Consider the following 21002-nt stretch of genomic DNA (forward strand, 5'->3'; position numbering starts at 1 on the left):
TCAGAACCACTCCTCTTGGATATTCACGAAAAAACGCTGGAAGGCCTCTGGCCGCACAGTAAAATCCCCCACGGATGGTGACCATCCCAAGTCCAACAGTTCATTCGCTTGCATCGACATGTGTTCCGGTGTCCAATTTACTCCAGTCGACCCGTCTTGAGACATGCCTCCTTCGATGATACTGCCGCTTCGTGTTTGTGTCGAATCTTGCGTGCTCCCGGGCTCCATCACCGTGTCGTCAGTGAAAGTCTGATCATGCTCCATACCAAATGCCACTATTGAATTCGTTACCACGTTGTTCGGGTAGTCTTGCATGAAACGCTCCATAGGAGTTGAGCTCGACAAATCCGAAAACAAGACACTGGGTCGGTGCGCCGCCTGTGCCTGTTGGGTGGCTCGTTTTGCCCGAGCCCTGGCCATCAAGTGTCGGATTGGTTTCCACAACATGCCCTTTTGAAATCTGTGGTTCTTCATCATCTTTTCATCGTAAACCGATTCAATGGCTCGCCAGGCCCGATCCACGTCAGGTCCCGGTGGTCGGTTGCAGATCTCCGACAGGGCAAAGGCCACTGACTGCCACTGCATGTATGTTCGGAACAGCCACCCCCATTTGGCCGTATTCTCGTTCTTCTCCAGGAGATGGGAAAATTCAATCACCTCCACCGACGTGATGAACACTCGATCTCGAGTCTCGGGTGGTAGGGGTGTTCCCTCGCCGGTCGAGTTGAACGACCGCGGATGGTGCACCATGAGCCAGATCTTGGCCAGAATCAGTCGGGCCACCGTGGCGGCCACCCAGTAGATGGGATTGCTCATGTCGCAATGTCGCAGATACTTCTCTTCTAGCTTCCGATGACATTCGTCAATCAATCTTTCCTTATCTTCATACGATAACCGCTGAGAGGGGCATGAGTCTCCTCCCGGGGCTGTGAAATTGAATCGTCGTGAAAAAATGCTAATTTCAAATCGGATCAAACAGAACGTCATCTCGGTAGCGCCCTGTCTTTCCGGCGGGCACTCTTTCATGCCCGGAGAGAGATCTTCGTCATTCAGGTTCATGGGAAGCTTGGTGTCATAGAATTGTTCGGTAAAGGTGGGATCCGTCCCGTGGTCCTCCGCGGACCGATTGTCTAGAAGTGACAGTTGCCACCATAGTCGTCGCCGCATCTCCGTGTCGAACGGATTGAGCCCGAAGTTTGTCCCATCCCGATGAATCCCGATCGCTTGCGCGAGATGGATTGCCAGGCCTCCTAGAGCCCATACCACTCGGGAATCGTCGCAGTGCCGCACGAAGATGAGGAAAAAGCACAGTGCTTGCAAGCACATCAGGCTGGAACTGTTCAAAAAATCCGCCCGAGCCAGAGCTTGTTCGGTCGCAAACCGATATTTCTTCAGGAGAACATCCTTGTCTTCGTCGAGCAATTGCTGGCATTGGTCGGGCGTCAAGCTGACCACAGCCCCAAAGTAGATCGCGAACAACAAGGCCTCGGCAGATTTGGAAACTCGGTCCAGACTGCTGGCAGCGTTCATGAGAATAGTTTTGGCGGTGGGGCGATGCAGAATTCGAACGATGGGGTCAACGTTCTCCTTGAACACTTCCCATAGGATGAAGATCTGGCTCGGACTGGGATGTAATTCGCGCAAATCAAGCATGGCCGAGGAATAACCAAAGAGAAAAGCTTGATGGCTGGTCTGAAGGTCTTGCTCCGGGGATCGGTCGTCATCGTCCTCATCGCTGCTGGAAGGATCCAGAAGATATCGCATTTCGGCAATCTAATCATGTCATCGTTAGTCATGGATGGGGCGGGTTAGAATATCTCAGAAGAGAGGGCATAAACGGACCTCGTCGCTCATTCCGGTCCAGAACGCGTTGCTGACGTAGCGACTGCGGTCCTCACTGATAACCAGGCGGCCCAGGTGTTTATCAATCGACTGTCTTTTGGAGTCGGAGCGGTCCGACGTGGGCGAGTCACCCGCTTGTGTATCACCAAAACGTGCTCGGACATCTGCAGAACCCGCAAGGGTCGGTGAGACCACACCATTCTCGTCGACCTGCGCCCCCAAGCTGTGCACAACGCCCTCGAGCCGTCGCAGCCGTGTGAGGAGCTCTGCGTCGGGAGGCTTTCTGGATTTTCTAGGAGCCCGTCCCGGCGCCGGAAAGATGCACTCAATTCCAGCTCTTACACAATTCGCGCAGGGATTTTCTTTGTTACATCGGACTTTGCGACGACGACAGGTCACACAACTTCGTGGATTCAAGCGTGGAGCAGACGTGGTCTGGGGTGGAGCAGGCTCTGTGCTCTCGTCTTTGGGAAGGGCAGGCGTGGACGGGCCGCCGTCTTCAGAGACATCCATGGCGTGTGCAAGGTGGTCACGAATGATTCATGGCCGATCCGTCGAGGAAGAATCGCGTGGGCGGGAAATTGGAAGAAGAGAATGGGAGATGACCAAATTCCATACTCAGAATGGGCGGTACCACCCTTCGTCATCACATACAAAGGATGTAGGGCTGCGGGTTCGCTCATATCGGTGAAGTCATCGAATTGACTTCGGCTCACCTTTCCATTGCTAGTGTAGTGCTACCTCGAATTGCTACTGCACATTACTAAGACTCTGCTACAGGTCGTTTCTGCGGCTTGAGCGGAATTGGCTACAATTCTTTAAATCTCCCGGCTCCGGGGACTTTATGTGTCGTTCGCCCGAACCACATACCGCGCAAAGGTAAATTCCCTCGTTGATGGTCAGGCGTATCGGGCTTACCATGTGTCCTTGTCGCCCGGCTAGAATCACCACTACCGTGCCGGAGGTCGCTCTCCCATGTCTGTCTATCCTCAAACCCAGGGCCAAAAGTACTGTGCCTCAACCCCCCACCACCCATGCAGATCAAATTCCATGCTGCGTTCTTGGAAGCAGAAGAAGAAAAAGAGGTCATATGAGTGATTTATCGACCGGACCAGAGACTCATAACCCCCTCCTTTATACCTTCTCGCTATTCCCTGGCCGTTCACTTTGGCCGACTCAAGATGTGTGACAAACAGCGGTTCTGGTATTGGACACTCCCTGCGAGCAACTTCCAGACAGATACCAATTCCCAAGTGTTAGAACGATACACGAAAGGGCAGGACCTTATCCCTAATACACCTCGCTCCATAAAATCCCAAATAATATTCCCCGCAGCGCTGATGCATGGCCAAACTACGCCCAAAACCCTTCAATCCGTCATACCAATGCTCATTGGCTGTGAGATCTCAATAAAACCTGATCACCCAATTAGCACTGGCCACCATCTTTATTCACCCAGACCAAGACATCGAACGTACGGAATTAACAGCCGACATCGGATCAGGTTCACCGTCTTTAGCAGTGGCAGGGCTTCCAGCACTGCGGTGGTTCACGGGTCCGGACGTCGTGATCGATCTCTCCGAGAAGGGAGGTCTCAGACTCGATGTCGGAGGTGGCTCGACCTTGGTGCGGCATTCTTCCTGCTTATTCGTAGTATTCCCATTCGTCGTCGCGGTCGACTTGGTTCGAGCGTGTTTGTTGAACATGGCGGTGACTCCGTCGGACGCCACTCGGAGAATCGTCTGCATCAGGAGATTCTGCTTAAGGGGCTTCGATAAGTATTCGTCCATTTGCGCCTGAATGCATTTTTCGCGATCTCCCAGCATGGCATGCGCCGTCAGCGCCACGATCGGCGTTCGGGGCAGTCCCGTTTCTTTCTCGTACTGCCGAATTTCTCGGGTCGCCTCAAATCCTCCCATCACGGGCATTTGCACGTCCATCAGCACCACGTCGAACCGGTCAGCCTTGACGGCGTTGACGGCGTCCAACCCGTTGCTCACCACCGTCACAACGTGATTGTACTTTTCGAGAATCTTGATGGCCACCCTCTGGTTGACCTCGTTGTCTTCCGCCAGGAGCACATTGAATGATTTTTTGTAATCCTTGATGATCGGCGTCGACCGGCCTTCGAGAGCGGGGATCATGCAATTGCCCAGGTCAATCAACTGACAGGGAGTCGTCATATACGACGCAATGCCGAGGTCCAGCACCGTCTTCAGGCTGATCGACACGGTTGGGTTCAGGAGCACCATCGGGATATACTTGAACTTGTCGAGCTCTCGCAGTTTGTGTGCCGTCTGGATCTCGTCGATCACAATCACGTCATATCCGTCGGCGGATCTTCCTTTTCCGTCACTGACCGGATCCGGCACGTTGGACACATCTTGCACCACGAGGACCTGGAGACCCAGCTCCTCAATCAACGCGGGTAAACGCTGAAAGAAATTGGACACGCCCTTGTCCACCGCGAGGACCTTGTGCTTTCGGAAGGGATAGAGCTGGGAGCTTATGACACTGATGTCCTCGGTCGCAAATTTGACGATGCACGAGAAATGGAACTCGCTCCCATGACCAAAGTCTGAAGTCACCCACACTTGGCCCCCCATGAGGTTGACCAAACGCTTGGAGATGGAGAGACCAAGACCGGTGCCGCCGAATTTCCTGGTGGTCGAGCCGTCCGCTTGCTGGAACGTGTCGAAAATGAGATCAAGCTTGTCCGACTGGATGCCAATGCCGGTATCGGATACCACAAACTCGAATGGAAATTCGTCGGGCGCACAGTTCGACATCAGGTCTTTCGACTTCTTGATGGTCACCTTGACTTCGCCCTGGTCGGTAAATTTGATGGCATTGCCTACCAGGTTGAGGATGATTTGTCGGAGTCGGAAAGGATCTCCGACGACGTAATCAGGAACCGTATTGTCGACCTCGAAGGCCAGACATAGCGACTTCTCATTCGCCTTGACTGCCAACGACTTGAGTGCGTTGAAGACAGTTCCGCGAATCGTGTAGGGAATAGCCTCGATTGCCATGCGATTCGCCTCAATTTTGGAGATATCCAAGATGTCGTCAATAATGGTCAGCAGACTGTTTGCCAGGTTGTGCACCGTGTTGAGCATTTCTCGTGAATGTGGCTTCAGGTCATCAGTGTCGAGGGTGAGCTGGGTCATGCCGATGATTCCATTCATCGGGGTCCGGATTTCGTGCGACATATTCGCCAAAAATTCCGACTTGGTGCGGTTGGCCAATTCGGCCGCTTCTCGAGCTGCCGTGTTCCTTTGAATGCTGTCCCTCAGGTTCGATATCATCTGGTTGATCTTTCGCTTCAATTCGTCCATTTCTCCCGACGCGTTGACGCTGATCAGTTTCGAGAAGTCTCCCTCAGTCGCTGCATCCGTAATCTCTCCAAAGGCACGAACCTGAGCCGTCAAATTCTCGGCCATGGTGTTGACGTCTTCCGTGATCTCCTTCCAACGACCACTGACATCGTGAACATTGGCTTGACCGCCCATCTTGCCGTTGACGCCCACGTCTCGAGCCACTCTTCGCAGTTCATGTGCGAATGTGGCCAGTCGGTCGACCATGTTGTTGATCGTCACCTTCAACGTGAGGATTTCTCCTTGGGCCTGCACCTCAATCTTCTTGCCCAAGTTACCGGCCGCGATGGCTTGGGTCACGTCCGAAATACCTCGGACTTGGTCCGTCAGGTTGGATGCCATCGTGTTGACGTTGTCGGTGAGATCCCGCCACTTGCCCTGGACGTTGTCCACTTTTGCCTGTCCACCAAGTGTACCGTCGGTCCCGACCTCCCTCGCGACTTTGCTGACCTCAAAGGCAAAGGTATTTAACCTGTCCACCATGGAATTGATGGTTATTTTGAGATCAAGAATCTCGCCTTGAACATCAGCGGTCACTTTCTTCGACAAGTCGCCATTGGCCACGGCGGTGGTGACGGCGGCGATTTCTCGCACTTGGGTGGTCAGATTCATGGCCATGCCGTTCACATTCTCCGTGAGGTCCTTCCAAGTGCCTTCGACATCATGGACGGTCGCTTGACCCCCCAAGACACCATTCGTTCCGACTTCTTTGGCTAAATTGGTCACTTCCTGCGCAAACTGCTGCAGTTGGTCCACCATGTTGTTGATCGTAATTTTCAAACGGAGAATCTCGCCTTTGCAACTGGCGGTCACCTTTCGGGTCAGATCGCCTTTGGCCACAGCGGTCGTGACCATGGCGATATCCCGCACTTGCGTGGTCAAGTTGTCTGCCATTGCGTTCACACTCTTGGTCAATTCATTCCAGGTACCCTGGACTCCATCGATCTGGGCTTGGCCACCCAATACGCCTTCGGTTCCGACATCTCTGGCCACTCGCGTGACTTCCGTGGCGAACGTTCGTAGTTGATCGACCATCGTATTGATGGTATGCTGGAGCTCGAATATTTCCCCTTTGGCACGACTCCGCACTTTCTGGCTCAGATCGCCACAAGCGACGGCTTTGGTGACCGTCGCAATTTCTCTGACTTGATCGGTTAAGTTTGCGGCCATTATATTTACTGTCTCAGGGTTAGTGGAGCGCGAATTAACAAGGGGGAATTGTCGTCCACACCGTTGTCGGTCAATTCTTTCCAGATTCCGTGAACTCCGCTGATTTGGGCTTGACCTCCCAAAATACCTTCCGTCCCGACCTCTCGCGCGACACGGGTCACTTCACTTCCAAATATCTCAAGCTGGTCCATCATGGTGTTGATGGTAACCTTGAACGCCGCAATCTCGTCATCCATTTCGGTGGCTTGAATCTGGACGCGTTTGGACAGATCGCCATTGGCAACCTGAGTGATAATGCCACCGATTTCACGGAGGGCTTTTTGGAATGCCTCATTGGCCTGCTGATGCTTGCGCAGTTCCCGCTCAAGGATGGAAACATCTTCATTCTCCACTCGCATGAATGCTTGTTTAGCCTGCTCTTCAGAATTTCGGAGACCGCGACTGATCTCGGCAATGGTCTCTCTCTGGCTCTTGATCTGCTCCGCCTGTCTTTCGACATGCTCCCGCAGGACGCTTATATCATCTTCGCTGACCGTGCGGCCGAGTTCAGAAGGGCCTAGCGAATCTCTTGCGGCCAGCAGGCTATTGACGCGCCTCGACTGATTGGAGTTCAGAGACGGTTTGTTGGGAGAGACCACGATGGGATCAGTGTATGGCTCTCCCAGAGGGCCCCGAGGCTCGATTGGGCGTGACAAGGGCGATGAAGGACTCTGGAATTCACCTGGCGTGTCTGGCAGCGAACGGCCCACCACGTCTGCTCTTGATTCGAGGTAGTGTATCCGTCTGACGAGGGCGCCTACTTCAGCTTCGAACTCATCCTTGGAGGGACTATCGTCTCCAGGAAGTTTGTAGGACGGCAGCTTCAAGCCATTGGTGGAGGGGTTTGAGTGGGAGCCTCTGGCCAATCCACGTAGAATTGCCGCAGCGGCCGCCAATGTCTCGTCAGGCCGAGACATGGACGATGTGGGCGTCTCTACCAATTGTTCTTCCTCATGGGGGACGATACGAAAGGGTTCGTGGCACGGGCGGTCGATGTGCCAAAGGGCTCGTGTTTTGGGCTGCGTCCAGCAGCGAAGGCAAAACGGCCGCAGAGCCACCTTGCTCGATGGCGATGGCGAGGAAGAGAACTCGTCGACGAGACTTTTTAACGATGAGGGGACTGCTCGATTGAAGGCCCAGGCATAGGTGGTCAGGTGGCTGCGAGACGAAGATGGATATGTGGGATGGCAAGTCAATTTCCGCGTACTGACGGGGGGAGGGCAATTGGCTTGCTGGCAGGTGGGATGGGATAGGACATGCCAAACAGCGACAGCCACGGGTCTGTTATGTGGGCTGTGGAATGAGCAAAAAGACGGCGATAGTGATGGACGAAAGGTAAGAACACCCAAAATTGCTGTTCAGCTGAAGAAGGACAACGCGAGTTGAGTTAGCCGGGCAGATAGATAGTAGGGGTAGGGATGTGAGAAGAGTGGGCGAAGCGAGTTGCGGACAAGGCCACTCACTCGAGTGCCTAGGAACTAAGGGCATGCACAGCGCGAGGTTGTAGATAGTGGGCAAGAAACTCCTGAAAGATCGGCTTGCCTCACCTCACCTAACTTATCTCACTTACCCACACCCACATCACGGCTAACTTTCTAGTTCGCTGCCGCACAGTATGGCGCATTTAAGGATTCGGCAAGTGACTGACCACTCCTCGCCAACCACCCGGGTGTCCCGCTTAGAGAGCGAACAAGAAAGGCATGCCGAAAATGGATCACTCAAGACAACCCACGTCGGGTATTTCAGCCTATGGTTAGGTTTTATTCCAAGTTCTCTCTGGGATAGTATAACAGAGCCATCGGTCCCACTCGACTTGATATTTTCCACTCGGACAATCTCATGGTGACAAAACGCAACGTGCAGTATCTGCAGGACATCCAGTTCTTCAGATCTCTGACCACCTGATCTCTTCTCTCACATCCAAAATCAATCTGGCAGGGACATCAAAACCAAAGTCTTGTCGTGAGCAGCCCGCAGTCGTCAAAAATGGGAAAAGCCTCTAGCGCAAAACGACTTTTGCACATCTGCACCTGCCCACACCATGCTTGGTCCTCATTGGTCGCGGCGAAGCCAGGGTCGCTGTCGCATTTCAACTACGACGTCTGACTCGCCAGACGTCTATAGGTGGTCCATTACTATAGCCAGGAAGTCTTGGGTTAACGGTGCAGCAGCTGGTCTCGTGTTCGGCGGCCCGACATTTTCTCTTCCACTCCCAGTGGGATAGACATCAATGACGTCATTGTCACATCTGGTCCCCTGTCCAGCAAGACCCTGCCCTTGGCCAAACGAAATTCCCCATCATAAAGTTTAGGCCCGGCCCCAAGGGGGACTGGCGAGTCAATCTTACAACACCAATCCCGATCTCGTGGTACGAAGCTAGCCTTGACTTTTATCATCGCCCTAGGCGATCGACAAGAACGGATGTAAAAACCCTTATGAATCTGAAACAGTAGAGGGACCAGGTGGTGATACTCGGCGCGGGCATCATTGAAATCTCTCTTACGCGGTGGCTTACATCCCATTGGCTTCTCTCATATTTGGTACAAATCTCCGAGGTCGTCGCTGGATAGTCTCTAAAATTTCCCATGTCCGTTGTGAAACTCAGATCGTGATCCCCGCTCGCTTCCTGGGGTGAGAGTGTTTCAAGTAGCTCGCCTCCACGAGATCGTCCCCCAATGGATGAAGACGAAGGTTGGGCCGAGGGCCATGATGCAATTCATCGTCAAGCTTGTGCTGACGTCGTTGTTTCGAGGCACGCACGTAGAACATTTGAGGCAATTTTCGCATAGGTATGATCAGGACTACCAGCAGCATTATGAGTAGACAATTTTGAATGGGATCTTTGAGACGCAATTCATTGGTCCGGGGAATTGTCCGGGTGTTGCTGGAGGGTTCCTATACTTTCTCATTATGTATGGTTCAATTCGTTTTCAGTCGTGACTGGCATCACTCATAGTCGCGAATACGGGGAGGGGTTCCGGAAAAAGAGACAACGAAATCGACAAAGTTAGAGGCTGAGTCCCTCCAGCGCTTCCAAAAAGCCCGCAATTGCCCCGGTTCCTAGTAGTCCCTTTGTAGCACCCTCCCGCAGGTTTTGCTTCGTCGTTTTCTCTCTCGAATGCCTCTTCTCATCATCTCGGCCGGTATGACTGCGAGGAGGTGTGCCGTATTGCGACAACCGAGAAGGTGATCTTGCCGGTTTGCCGTCCTGAGAGAGCGGTCTGGGAGGTGGTCCCATTCGGGTTGAAGGTTGTGACATATACCTTGACTGAGGGCTGGGCGGGCCGTATGGCGACGGCTGAGCTTGTGGCTGTCCGACGTAGCGAGGAAACCCCACATGGTGTTGCGGTGGTGCGTAAGGATTTAAAGAGTTGGCGGTATGTATCGGTGGCAGCGGAGATGATTGGCTGTGATGTCCTAGGCTCTGATCCGGAGCTGCCCAGGGTCGATGGCCGGGAGGATGGAAAGCCGGTGACGATAACCTGGACGCTGTCGATTGAGCGGATGTTACCGATGGTGCGCGACCACTGCCTGGTGTCGTCTGGGCTATCATCCAAGGAGGAGGTTGGGCCGGTGCTGTGTACGTGTGAGCGACAGGAGCACCTTCAGAGAATGGTATTTTGCGGCCAGCCGTGGGACTGCCGCTGCTTCGCCGTCTGGGTTTTGGTTGAGCAAGATCGGGTTCCGACGCTGACGATTCTGAGCCCGAGTCGATTATATGGCGTTTCGATCTTCGCTTTTTGGAGCTGGCGCTGCCCGGCGAATCTTCCACATCACTGCTGGCAGCGCTCACACTGGGCTGATAATTCGAGTATTCCTTACGCCTCCGGAACGCCTCATAGCGTGCAGATGCGGAGTTGGGCTTCCGCCAGTCGGTAGTGTTGCCTTCTAAGTAGTAACCACGAGGACTATCTTCTCGCTCTCGATATCGCTCATGGAATGGTCTGTCCTCATCGTCTTCATTGAGATTTTGAACCGACGGTGCAAATCGCCCCCCGACATCACGATTATGTCTTCGTTCACGAACCTCTCGCCAAAGAGTCCATCTTTCGAGGAGAGGGTCAATGGCTTGATTGGACACTCGAATCATGTCCTTGGGAGATCCCTTCATTTGATGGAGGGTCTGGTCCAATTCGCCTAGGGAAAAGACGGGAAGCTTCGCTAGAGCGGTCGAGGGAGCATATTCGGGAGGAGGAACCTCGACTGACACTTGAGAGCTGTCCGTGGCAATCATTGACAAGTGGTCGTCTTGGACTGTTTCGTTGTTAACGATTGCTTGCCTCTCTTCCTCGTCTTCTTTTTGCGACGCCTCGAACAATCGGTCCATTGTGCTCATCTGCCAGTAACGGACGATGACCCCATTCTGTGCCTCGGCACGCTCTTGCTTGATGGCTTCGGTCTTGATGGCGACCTCTTCGGGAAGATCCCTAACAGAATATGTCAGCGATGCCTGCCATCGTTGTGGCATCGATCAAACCTTCGGGAGGTGGATGCCATCAACTTCCCCAGCTGTATGATCTGAAGCATCAAGGATAGGCTCAGCTTCAAGCTCTCGAGTTGCGCTAGGAGATATATGACCCTGTGTTTTTTAAAGCACCATCTGAATCTTTGTTGGATGGTAGGTGACGTTCCTTCCGTAGTGGGCTTGGTGCGCACGCGATCCAGCATATCATTTATTTCATCAAAGACCCTCGTGCTCTCATCTGCCATGGATTTGACGGTTTCGACGGCTTCGCGGGAGTGGACTGAATCTGCGGATTGAAGGACATTGCCGGTTTGTTTCAGCATCAGAGAGAAAAGAGTGACGGTCTTGGAAATACTGTGGACTTCGAGGCCAGCATTGGCGACTTCGCAACTGATGGCATTGAGTATGAGCGACAGCTTGAAGCCTGCTCCAGCAACACCTACGATGGAGGCAATAATACCTGGGGAAATGACGAATCAGCTCGCTCTCTTGTATCTCGTTGCGTTGATTGTCGACTCACCTATTTCCGCCATCTTTGGGCGCGTGTAGGAATCAGCGTCGATTCAAAAGCAAAAAATCACCGCCACGCCACCGGAACAGATGCGAAAATGTGGATTGGTTAGCGAAAGGGAATCATGGAAAGCATGGCGAGCCCCACGATCGCTGTCTGGGAGAGAGGGTACCACGATCGGACACAAGGCTGGCCGTGAGCGCAAGCAGCCATAGGCATCAGGCCATCGCTTGACCGGTTGGGGAAGCGTGGATTTTTCGGTTTTTCACCATTTCAACCACGGTCCAATGATTGTTTTTTGGTGACGAGTGGGCTGAAAAAGTCTGTCATCGGATTGTGCAGGGTGGCAGTGCGGGCACATCATTGGTGGAATGGCGAGGAGAAGGACCACAATTGCGAAAGGCGAAAGAAAATAGCGGTTGATGAGGATGAAGACGGTAGGATCTTAACAATTTGAGCAGCAGATCTTGCAGCGCGGTCAGAACCGAGTCCAGAAATCTCCCATCCCAGGGGAATCTGGCACTCGGGTTGGCCCTTTCTAGGGAACCTCGGACTTTGCGAGTTTGTGCTGTGAGGTGTCGTGTGTACGTAATCACTTCAAGGTTGTGTACAGTTGCATTTCGCATCCGCTGCCGTGCTCACTGACAAGGAGGACCGGACACCGGCAAGTCGGTGCAGCCGCGAATCAGGGTGGCCGCTCGCTTATGGCGTTCTTGAATGGGCGTCGATGAGGTTCACTGGTCTTTTGTAGGCTTGCAGCATCCCTTTCCCTATCCGATGAAGTCGACCGGGGCCTTACTAACTGCGGCGTAGTTGGCCGACCCGAGGACCTGCTGCGCAACCCCTTGACTACGAATTTGACATTATTAGCCACTGATTGCTCAACATTGACAATTCTTCTTGAATCTCAAGAGGCTCTCAAGTATTGGTCCCCAAAACGGGTGCTTCTAGCTAAAGTTCTTGTCGATCTGGAAGTGACCCACCTCTGGATGTCGTTTCGCTCTACTCGCGTGCATCGCCCCGAAGAATGCCAGGGCTTCTAGAACCGCCCCCTCCCTTGCGCAAGCTATTGGCTTATCATTTTTCAACTTCCCGCCTTCACCTACCTTTCTTCAGCTCAACACAGGAACGCCTCAGGTTTCATACCTCGAGAAGGCTTCAGACGGCGTCCCACAGAAACCTTTGACCTCTTCGAAGTCCCTATCGCTAATCACGTTCTCCCGAACGATCGCAGCCTCCGCCGGTGCATTTTCCCTCACTCAAAGCCTGCCCCGAGGCGCCTTCTCACTATGAATTTACGGCCGGAGTGATGGATAAAGGAGAGGGACATGTTTGACAAGATAGCTTGAGATGCAAACGAGGACAACACTGGAAACACCGCAACTATGCGGATCTCAATCCGGGAGCAGCTCGGACTCCTCGTCCTGTTCTGCTCTCTCACATCGCTTATGGTCCTAGCACTGGCAGTGGTATGCTTCATTCAGGCCGTCAAGGTGGACAATACTGACTGCTTTCTCGTGGTGCAGTGGTTCCAAAATTATAATTTCGTCATCAACATGAGGTTGTATGTTCGCATGTTGTGGTGACCAGCCTCACTGACATCCTTTCTAGACTGTCGGGTCTTTCCCTAACGGCTTCGCTGAAGGCGGCCCAATTGTCTAGTACCCTTCTCTTGTACGAGTCGCAGGTCCGATCTGTCTCGACACGAATCGTATTACAAAACGCTCTGGGCAGGTACAATCGAGGTAAACTTTCTGGCGAAATCCGGAGCCCCTCACCCCACATACCACATACCGGCTAACAGTGGCATCCTTAAAGGTAACACTAGTAGCGAGAACTGGGTCCTCAGTCAGAGTGATCTGGAGGGCGCTTTAGCGAATGGATCTCTTTTGGTGCAAGCGACATTATTTCCCAATGCCTTCAACGGGAACACCAGCGCGGTCAATGGGCTGCTCAATGTCACCGCGAGTGGGTTGAGCGGAAGAGTCAAACTGCCGTATGCCTACCCTAATGGCTCTGCTGTTTACCTTGGGGATCCGGGATTAGGGTATCCTCCCACGCTGTATCCCAATCTAACTTACGGACCGCCACTGCCGGGTTACAACTCCTCTTCGGTGTCGTATAACGGCCAAACGATCGACCCCGGCGAGGCATTGATTCTCGGCCCTTTGCCCGTTAATGAAACATATGGTCTCCTATCCCTCACAGTGGCCATGATCAACAACACTTCTCGGTCTGATATCCAAGGCTGGGTGACAATGGTTGTCAATGCAGATATACTGTACAACGTCCAGAACTCCCCTGAGGGACTGGGCAAGACCGGCGAAACCCTCCTTATTGGCCCAGCTACCCCCGACAATCATTACCAGCGGGAGATTCGGGGCTCAACAAAGGATTATGCCCAATCTCAACTTGTTCGATTTGTTCTTCCGCCGCATAGCAATTCCACCCTGCAAGGACGCCACCAAGCTCGAAGTTCCATCACTAATTCAACTACACCATTTCCCATGTCGGAATATCCCGCAGTAGTAGCAGCGTGGACGAAAGACAACAATGCCATCAATAATGCGGGCGCATTCATTTCCACGCGTAATGAAGATGGCACGCGAGTTTCTACGGGATACGCAACCGTGTCCGCAAAATCTGTCGACTGGGTTCTGGTTGTGGAACAGTCACACCAGGAGGTCATTGAACCTATCAACCATCTTCGGGACGTCGTTCTCATTTGCGTCTTCTCTGTGACTGGTCTTCTCCTGGTCATCACGTTTCCCGTGGCACATTATTCAGTCACACCGATCCGTGAACTGCGAGCAGCGACCGCAAAAACCGTGGAACCATATCAACCGGACGATAACAGCGAATATTCGAGTACGATGGGCCCCCTGGCTGGAGGGGAGGAAGAGAGCAGTCCTAACCCGATCGAAGAGGAAACGGCCCGAAAAGAAGGCTTTTTGGGGTTTCTCACCAAGATCGGAATGCCCAAGCAAACTGAGCGGTCCACAACGCCGAGAAGCTTACGTCGCAAGACTTTCAGAATCCCTCGCAAGGTGCCAGAGCGTCGGCATTGGATCACCGACGAGCTGACGGAGCTAACGAGAACGTTCAACGAGATGTCTGACGAGTTGACGATGCAGTATGAGCGCCTGGAAGAACGAGTCAAGGAGCGCACCGCGGAGCTTGAGAAGAGCAAGAAGGCCGCCGAGGCGGCAAACCAGAGCAAGACGCTCTTCATTGCGAACATCTCCCACGAACTCAAGACACCGCTCAACGGCATTCTTGGGCTTACCACGGTTTGCATGAACGAGGATGACCTTGGAAAGATTCGGACCACTCTGAACACGATTTACAAATCTGGCGATCTGCTCCTTCATCTGTTGACCGATCTCCTCACGTTCAGTAAGAACGAAGTTGGTCAGCAGCTTTCAATCGATGAGGCCGAATTTAGATTGAGTGACCTGAGCACGCAGTTGATCCCGACCTTCGAGAAGCAGGCCCGAGAAGCGCAAGTCGACCTCAAGATTTTGTTTCTGGGAACAAATGATGCCTTTGGGGACGCCTCTGACTTCTCGGGCGATAGATTATATGGCCCAGTTGGCACAGGGCGTGTCAGAGATATGTGCCTGTGGGGTGACAAGAATCGAATTTTGCAGGTATATATCGTTCACTCGAATGTGTAGCCAACTTCACTCACTCATGTTAGGTTCTGATGAATTTCGTGAGCAACAGCCTCAAATTTACACCGGCACACGGCTCCGTCACCGTTCGCGTTCGTTGTACTGGACTGGTTGAAGTCTTGCCTAGCCGAGCAGGTAGTGCGCGGAAGTCGTCTCTGAATTCACGAAAGTCGAAGTCGTCTAGCGCGAAGCGGGTGCGGATGTCGGATGGCTCACTTGCCATCCCAGACACGCCCGATAACGAGAAATCCCACTCAAACTCGACCTCTCATGGAGACCCAAAACTCAGCATCAACGTTGCAGGGGGCACCACACACATACGCAAAGTTGTCGAGCGACAGAGGTCGATGTCTCCACCACCTTTAAACACAAAGGATCTCAGCTTTGAGTTTGAAGTGGAAGACACTGGTCCTGGAATTCCACCTGACCAGCAAAAAAAGATCTTCGAACCATTTGTCCAAGGCGATCTCGGTTTAAGCAAGAAATATGGCGGAACTGGTCTCGGCCTGAGTATTTGCGCCCAACTCGCAGCTCTCATGGGAGGTGACATATCTCTGGACAGCACGGTGGGAGTAGGCAGCAAATTTACCATGAGAATACCCCTTCGTTACGTTGCGGAACGAAGTCCGTCAATGACATCCTCCATGCACAAATCGCACTCCAAAGCAAGCAGTGTCGTGGAACAGACATTTCATGATCCTGGTGATTCGTCGATGCTCAACCATACCGATTCCACGGCGTCTTTAGGTTCAATGCGCGATGATAGGCTGGGACAAGCTAAATTGGCAGATATTCCCCGGATCGTTGGTTTTACGCAGCCTTACGTGGCGAAGGAGGCCAAAAGCAGCAATTCTTCGGAAGCCAAACTCAACGAGATGAAGAAAGTCGAAAGTGAAGCTGCGCAGAAGGGCAGGAAAGTGCGAGTTCTGGTGGCGGAAGACAACAAAGTGAATCAGGAAGTCGTCCTCCGGATGTTACGATTGGAGGACGTTTATGGTGAGTTTGACCAGTAAAGTTTTCCAATGGAGTTTCTAACGAGTCCAGATGTCACCATTGCAAAAGACGGACAGGAAGCATTCGAAAAGGTTCGGGAGTCGATGTTTAGCGGTGAACGGTTTGATCTTGTGTTTATGGATGTTCAAATGCCCAATCTGGACGGAATTCAATCGACAAGACTCATCCGGGGAATGGGCTTCTCCGCGCCCATAGTAGCCCTCACAGCATTTGCGGAAAAGTCCAACGAGGATGAATGTATGGCATCGGGAATGGATTATTTCCTAGCGAAACCAATTCGACGACCGGCTCTTAAACAGGTTCTAAAAAAGTACTGCGCAACCATCCCAGAAGAGGAAAATGAGGGAAGCTCCGCTGCCGCGGATTCTTCAAAGGAAAATTCAGGGTCACAACGGCCAAATGGCTGCCCGCCGCCGTTGGCTCCAGAGTCGAAAGATCCGGTTGTGGAGGCAAACGACTCCACTAAAGCCTCTCCCCTATCATAAACATACCCCAATACCCTAAAATATCGTTTTCGGGAGATCGAGGACAAAAGCATTATTGCGGATGGATGTGGCGAGAGAACCCAGATGTCTCTCCATTATCCAAAAAATGACTTTGAAAGGGTTGGGAAGCATTATTTGTCTGCGCTCTGTCATCTTCAGTCACGCAGGCGCTTGAAAAGGATTTCAAAAATTGGGGGGGCCTAAAGGTGCTTTGTACGAGGACAGCGACGGCGCGAGGCGTAATATTTTCTTTTCGACGGGGAGTTCACGTCGATTCAGGTGTTGTCAATTGGTAAGGCAGTGTCAGGGTTCAGGGTTAGGAAAAGAATCGCGACGATCAAAGGGTGTTGCTGACGCAACGACTGGGAGCTTATGATACAGGAGAGGAAAGAAGAATTGGTCATGGGCTTGCATCCTGTACCGATGAGGGTCAAGGAAATATGCATTGATCTGATTAAAGGCAGCAGTAGTAGCGCATTGCAACAAACAGGATGTCACCACCATATATGAATCTTTGATTTTGATCATGTACTCATCGGTGAGATCGTCTGGGGATCTGGTATGACATAACCCACTGTCCTCTTGATCCATGGACTGCGACCACACTCCTAGTATAGAGAGAGCTTCCTATTCCCTCCCTGCTCTCTCATTCCTTTCCCTCGGTCAACTCACGCCTCGCGCCCTTATTGTGCCATCTTCCATGAATGCTGAGCTGTATTCATCTTCGACGACCGATGTCCACCCCTGAACAATTCACAGCTTTCTTCCATACGTCTCTCAAGAGCAAAGGAGGCCAAAGAAACCACTAGCAGGCCATTCGACCCCCGATCAATATCAAGATTCGCAACTGAGACGACGAACGCCTGGGTCAACGACTACAGTGCCGGCGAGATTGAGCATCCAATCAAGACTTTGGAGAATGCTATCAAAGAGACGCAGTCAGACCGGGACGCTATCCAAGCGGGAAACTCTGTGGTACATTGGCTCAAGTGTGATACACGTACCATGGACAACATGGAGCTCCATCTGGTGAGCGAGAGAGCAGCTAAGCTCGGATTACCGCTGATCTGTCTGTATTGGTCTCGCTGCAAGACTTTGCAGTTCATTTGACCATCCCTGGCCAAGTGCACATCATCCTCCGCAATTTATAAGCCTGTCGTCAAGAGGAGGAATTTGCTCAAAAGACTGATGGAGCTCTGTGCTGGCCTGGACAAGGAAATCTCGTTCAACGCTGTCCATGGCACATGCGTCATCGAACCTGGCGAATTGACGAGCGGTTCGGGCAGGCAAATCTTGGTATACAGCCCGTGGCATCAAGACTCTAGATGCTTTCCCCCTACTCACTACGAATCCGGCCAACGTACGGGACAAAATATCCCGAACTCTTCAGCTATGAGGTTGTTGAAACACCTGCCTCGAAAAACTTGTCTGAAGAGGAGGAAAAATTCCACAGTATGTGGCCATCTCGAGGACATACAGCTTATAACCAACTCAAGAAATTCCTCCTTGAAACAATCAGCAAATACGACAATACGAGAAAACAAACTCCTCGGCCAATGGCACGACTGCGTGGGACGCTGTCGGCGCAGAGAGTTGTTCGAGAAGCTGGCGAGGCTGTGCCTCAAAAGAAACTAACCGATGACCGCAAACAAGGGACACTCCATGTGGATTTGGGGGAGTGGCATGGCGAGACATTTACAAACATGTGCTCTGCCATTGGCCATATGTTAGCTGACCGCATTTTCAGCATAAAGAAACCCATTCAAGCCAGAATGCTGTAATATTGAATGGAGCATGACTTGGACCGATTCCGGAAGTGCAGAGGCCACGACATGTCTTCCAATTGTTAACGCGGGCCATGCGTCAAGTAGGATACACAGGATCCGTACACAACTGATCTCGCATAAGTATGGTCTCATTTTCTAACCAAGGACCTCACGATTGATTGGCGGAAGGGGGAACCACGGTGGGGTTGGAGTTCAGGGCCAGCTGCGGTGTCGACCCATGGCCATACTTTTGCATTTTTCAATCCCTTGCTTCAAAGCAAGAAATTCGATCCGCAGGCGCGGTTACATCTGCAAATGGGTCCCGAGCTGGGGAGTTTCTTGGGCTCCGTCGCGATACAAAGCAAGTTCTAGGGAGAAGTTACGTCATGACAAGGGAGTTGCCCGGGTACATATCGAGAGATAGAGAACAAATTTTGTAATCAGAGATTGGGATGACGAATCCTGACCCTTGCCTCGGTGTGGAAAAAGAAGAGCTAAGGGGCTTGAATTCAACCAAGCCTGAGCGCCGCAAAAGCTTAATCCGTGGAAGGTTGTCTCAGGTGATGCCGGGAGCAGGGCTGGCTGGAAAATAAATTATGGGTGACTCAGAGCCCAACCGTAAAGGTATGTCGAGTGTGATCAGAACCTCCGTATGATGGAGATGGTAGCTCGGGACAGAGTTTCAGCAGTACGCGGACTCTCTAACATATGTAGCCTGCGGAGTTCTTTATCAGCTAGAATGGGGCACGCGACAGCGGTCTTACGTGGCCGCCCGTTAGCCTCGTTATTAAGGAACCTCTCGAATTTGGTACAGTACGTACTCACGAGCCAGAAGCTGGGCTACATACTACTTACGCTCCGAATCCCCTACCACCCAGTCGGACGCGTATGCTTGGAACAGGACCGAGGAGTCTCTTCAAAGGTCTAGCCGGTTTAAACGTAGGGAGTTGGTACCTTGTACACACGAGGTTGTGAGTATCCTCTACTCACTGAGTCCAACTCGCCCCCAAATCTCCACCCACGCCGCCGCCGCTGGAGGCTGAGAACTTTTCTCGCTGCGTTGTTGGAACCAGCATCGATTACGAATGCCTCTCTGGTCTCTTGAACTATTTTGCTAAAATTATCTACCCATGATATAGCGGAGTCTGGCCAAACTTTTCCTTGCGAAATGAGCACACGACCACCTTCCTTTCCCGCAATTGAATCAACATCCTCCTCCAATTTTGGAAACCTCACCCAAACTCGATTCCTGGCTAGTGGAGGACACTTCAACTTGTAATTGAACTTTGCACCGCGACCTTCTTCCCACAGAAATGCCCTCCCCGATTCACGAGCCATGATTCCTCGCGCCGCGGCAAGACTTTGCCTGGCCATCCTCCTCGTTCTTCCGGTATGCCAACATACAGCTCTGGTCCGAGGCGACGCCGATTTTCTCGATGTACGGACCAATCTAGAGAAAGACCGGAGTGGAAAAGGTGGAGACCCAAAAGACAAATACTTCCATGAGTCGACTTTCCATCCTCACTATGACGGCCGCTTTGCCGCCAACCAGCTGGGCAAAGAAGACCGACTCCCCCATCTCACCGCTCTCATGCAGACTTTTCTGGCGACTATGGCGGACATTGGTGCAGAAACCTGGATCATGCATGGCACATTGCTTGGATGGTGGTGGAACCAGAAGATCTTGCCCTGGGATTCGGACATTGATGTCCAGGTGTCCGAACCTACAATTGCTTTTCTGGCCAAATATTACAACATGACCGAATATCACTTCAAGCTACCCGGAGTCAAGAACGGCAGGACATATTTAATGGAGATCAACCCCCATTTTACCATTCGAGATGTGGAGGATAAGTTGAATGTAATTGATGCAAGATGGATTGATACCCAGACGGGCCTGTTCATCGACATATCCACTGTTCGAGCCAATGATACCGCCAGAGCAGAAGGAATTCAAGGCGCGCTCATGTGCAAAGACAAGCATAAATACTTGGTACGTCTCTGTGGAAAACCTTTCGGTGGATGCCGATGCTCATCCCATAAACAGGAACAAGACATTTTCCCCCTCCGAGATTCTTTCTTTGAGGGGATCCATGTCAAGATACCATTTGAATATGCGTCTCTTCTAGAGGAAGAGTATGGAAGGAAGGCACTTACCTTGACCACATATGAACGGTACGTCGTGGTTACACGGACTGACGGTCCTTCGCTGATTTCCCTTTCTAGCCATAAATTCAATCAGACAAGCAAATTATGGGAACCGATCCAAGATACAGCATCACCTCGGCCGGCGCGACCCATGCGAAGGCCGCCCATGCCTGAGCATGCCTAGCTCATGACATGATGAACTCACAGTTTGGTTGCCCCAAAATTCTTTATTCTCTCCAGCATAGCGATGGTGTTGGATATTCGGAACCTGCCCGGTGTATTTGGGGAATTGTACCCGCCTTTGGGACACTACTCACGTGTGATTCATGGCATTCGGTGGGGGACTGTATTTTTAGGGGGGCCTTCGTATCCACCAGACTCGGCTTCTCGGCTCCAATGAAGACGAAAGGGGACCTCACCGGTGACCCAACACCAATCCGATTGCTGGCAACCCTGGCCGAATGTGCAGGCATTCTCCAACCATCAACCCCTCTTTTCATCTCTTTTTTTT

The 21002-nt window shown here is 52.2% G+C and overlaps 6 protein-coding genes across 6 annotated transcripts; 3 read left to right on the forward strand and 3 right to left on the reverse strand.

Annotated features, from left to right (window-relative positions):
• On the reverse strand, window positions 1-2355 carry Z518_05417 (uncharacterized protein; the record flags this gene model as incomplete). The annotated part of the gene is made up of 2 exons (XM_013416229.1): window positions 1-1773; window positions 1843-2355. The coding sequence occupies 2 exons, from the start codon at window positions 2353-2355 to the stop codon at window positions 1-3; spliced, it is 2286 nt and encodes a 761-aa protein (XP_013271683.1).
• A 938-nt stretch (window positions 2356-3293) lies between these two features.
• On the reverse strand, window positions 3294-7345 carry Z518_05418 (uncharacterized protein; the record flags this gene model as incomplete). The annotated part of the gene is made up of 2 exons (XM_013416230.1): window positions 3294-6397; window positions 6451-7345. 2 exons carry the CDS (start codon window positions 7343-7345, stop codon window positions 3294-3296), a joined length of 3999 nt encoding a protein of 1332 aa, XP_013271684.1.
• Window positions 7346-9435: 2090 nt separating this feature from the next.
• Z518_05419 (uncharacterized protein) lies at window positions 9436-11426 on the reverse strand (the record flags this gene model as incomplete). The annotated part of the gene is made up of 3 exons (XM_013416231.1): window positions 9436-10855; window positions 10906-11353; window positions 11414-11426. The coding sequence occupies 3 exons, from the start codon at window positions 11424-11426 to the stop codon at window positions 9436-9438; spliced, it is 1881 nt and encodes a 626-aa protein (XP_013271685.1).
• A 1363-nt stretch (window positions 11427-12789) lies between these two features.
• Z518_05420 (uncharacterized protein) lies at window positions 12790-16577 on the forward strand (the record flags this gene model as incomplete). The annotated part of the gene is made up of 5 exons (XM_013416232.1): window positions 12790-12968; window positions 13016-13149; window positions 13223-15054; window positions 15105-16074; window positions 16123-16577. 5 exons carry the CDS (start codon window positions 12790-12792, stop codon window positions 16575-16577), a joined length of 3570 nt encoding a protein of 1189 aa, XP_013271686.1.
• Window positions 16578-17902: 1325 nt separating this feature from the next.
• Window positions 17903-18358, forward strand: Z518_05421 (deoxyribodipyrimidine photo-lyase; the record flags this gene model as incomplete). Its single annotated transcript, XM_013416233.1, has 1 exon — window positions 17903-18358. The coding sequence occupies one exon, from the start codon at window positions 17903-17905 to the stop codon at window positions 18356-18358; it is 456 nt and encodes a 151-aa protein (XP_013271687.1).
• A 1321-nt stretch (window positions 18359-19679) lies between these two features.
• On the forward strand, window positions 19680-20675 carry Z518_05422 (uncharacterized protein; the record flags this gene model as incomplete). Its single annotated transcript, XM_013416234.1, has 3 exons — window positions 19680-20336; window positions 20391-20518; window positions 20570-20675. The coding sequence occupies 3 exons, from the start codon at window positions 19680-19682 to the stop codon at window positions 20673-20675; spliced, it is 891 nt and encodes a 296-aa protein (XP_013271688.1).
• Between the last annotated feature and the right edge of the window lie 327 nt (window positions 20676-21002).

This window comes from Rhinocladiella mackenziei (genome assembly GCF_000835555.1).
Source record: "Rhinocladiella mackenziei CBS 650.93 unplaced genomic scaffold supercont1.4, whole genome shotgun sequence".
NCBI classification, from domain to species: Eukaryota; Fungi; Ascomycota; class Eurotiomycetes; order Chaetothyriales; family Herpotrichiellaceae; genus Rhinocladiella; species Rhinocladiella mackenziei.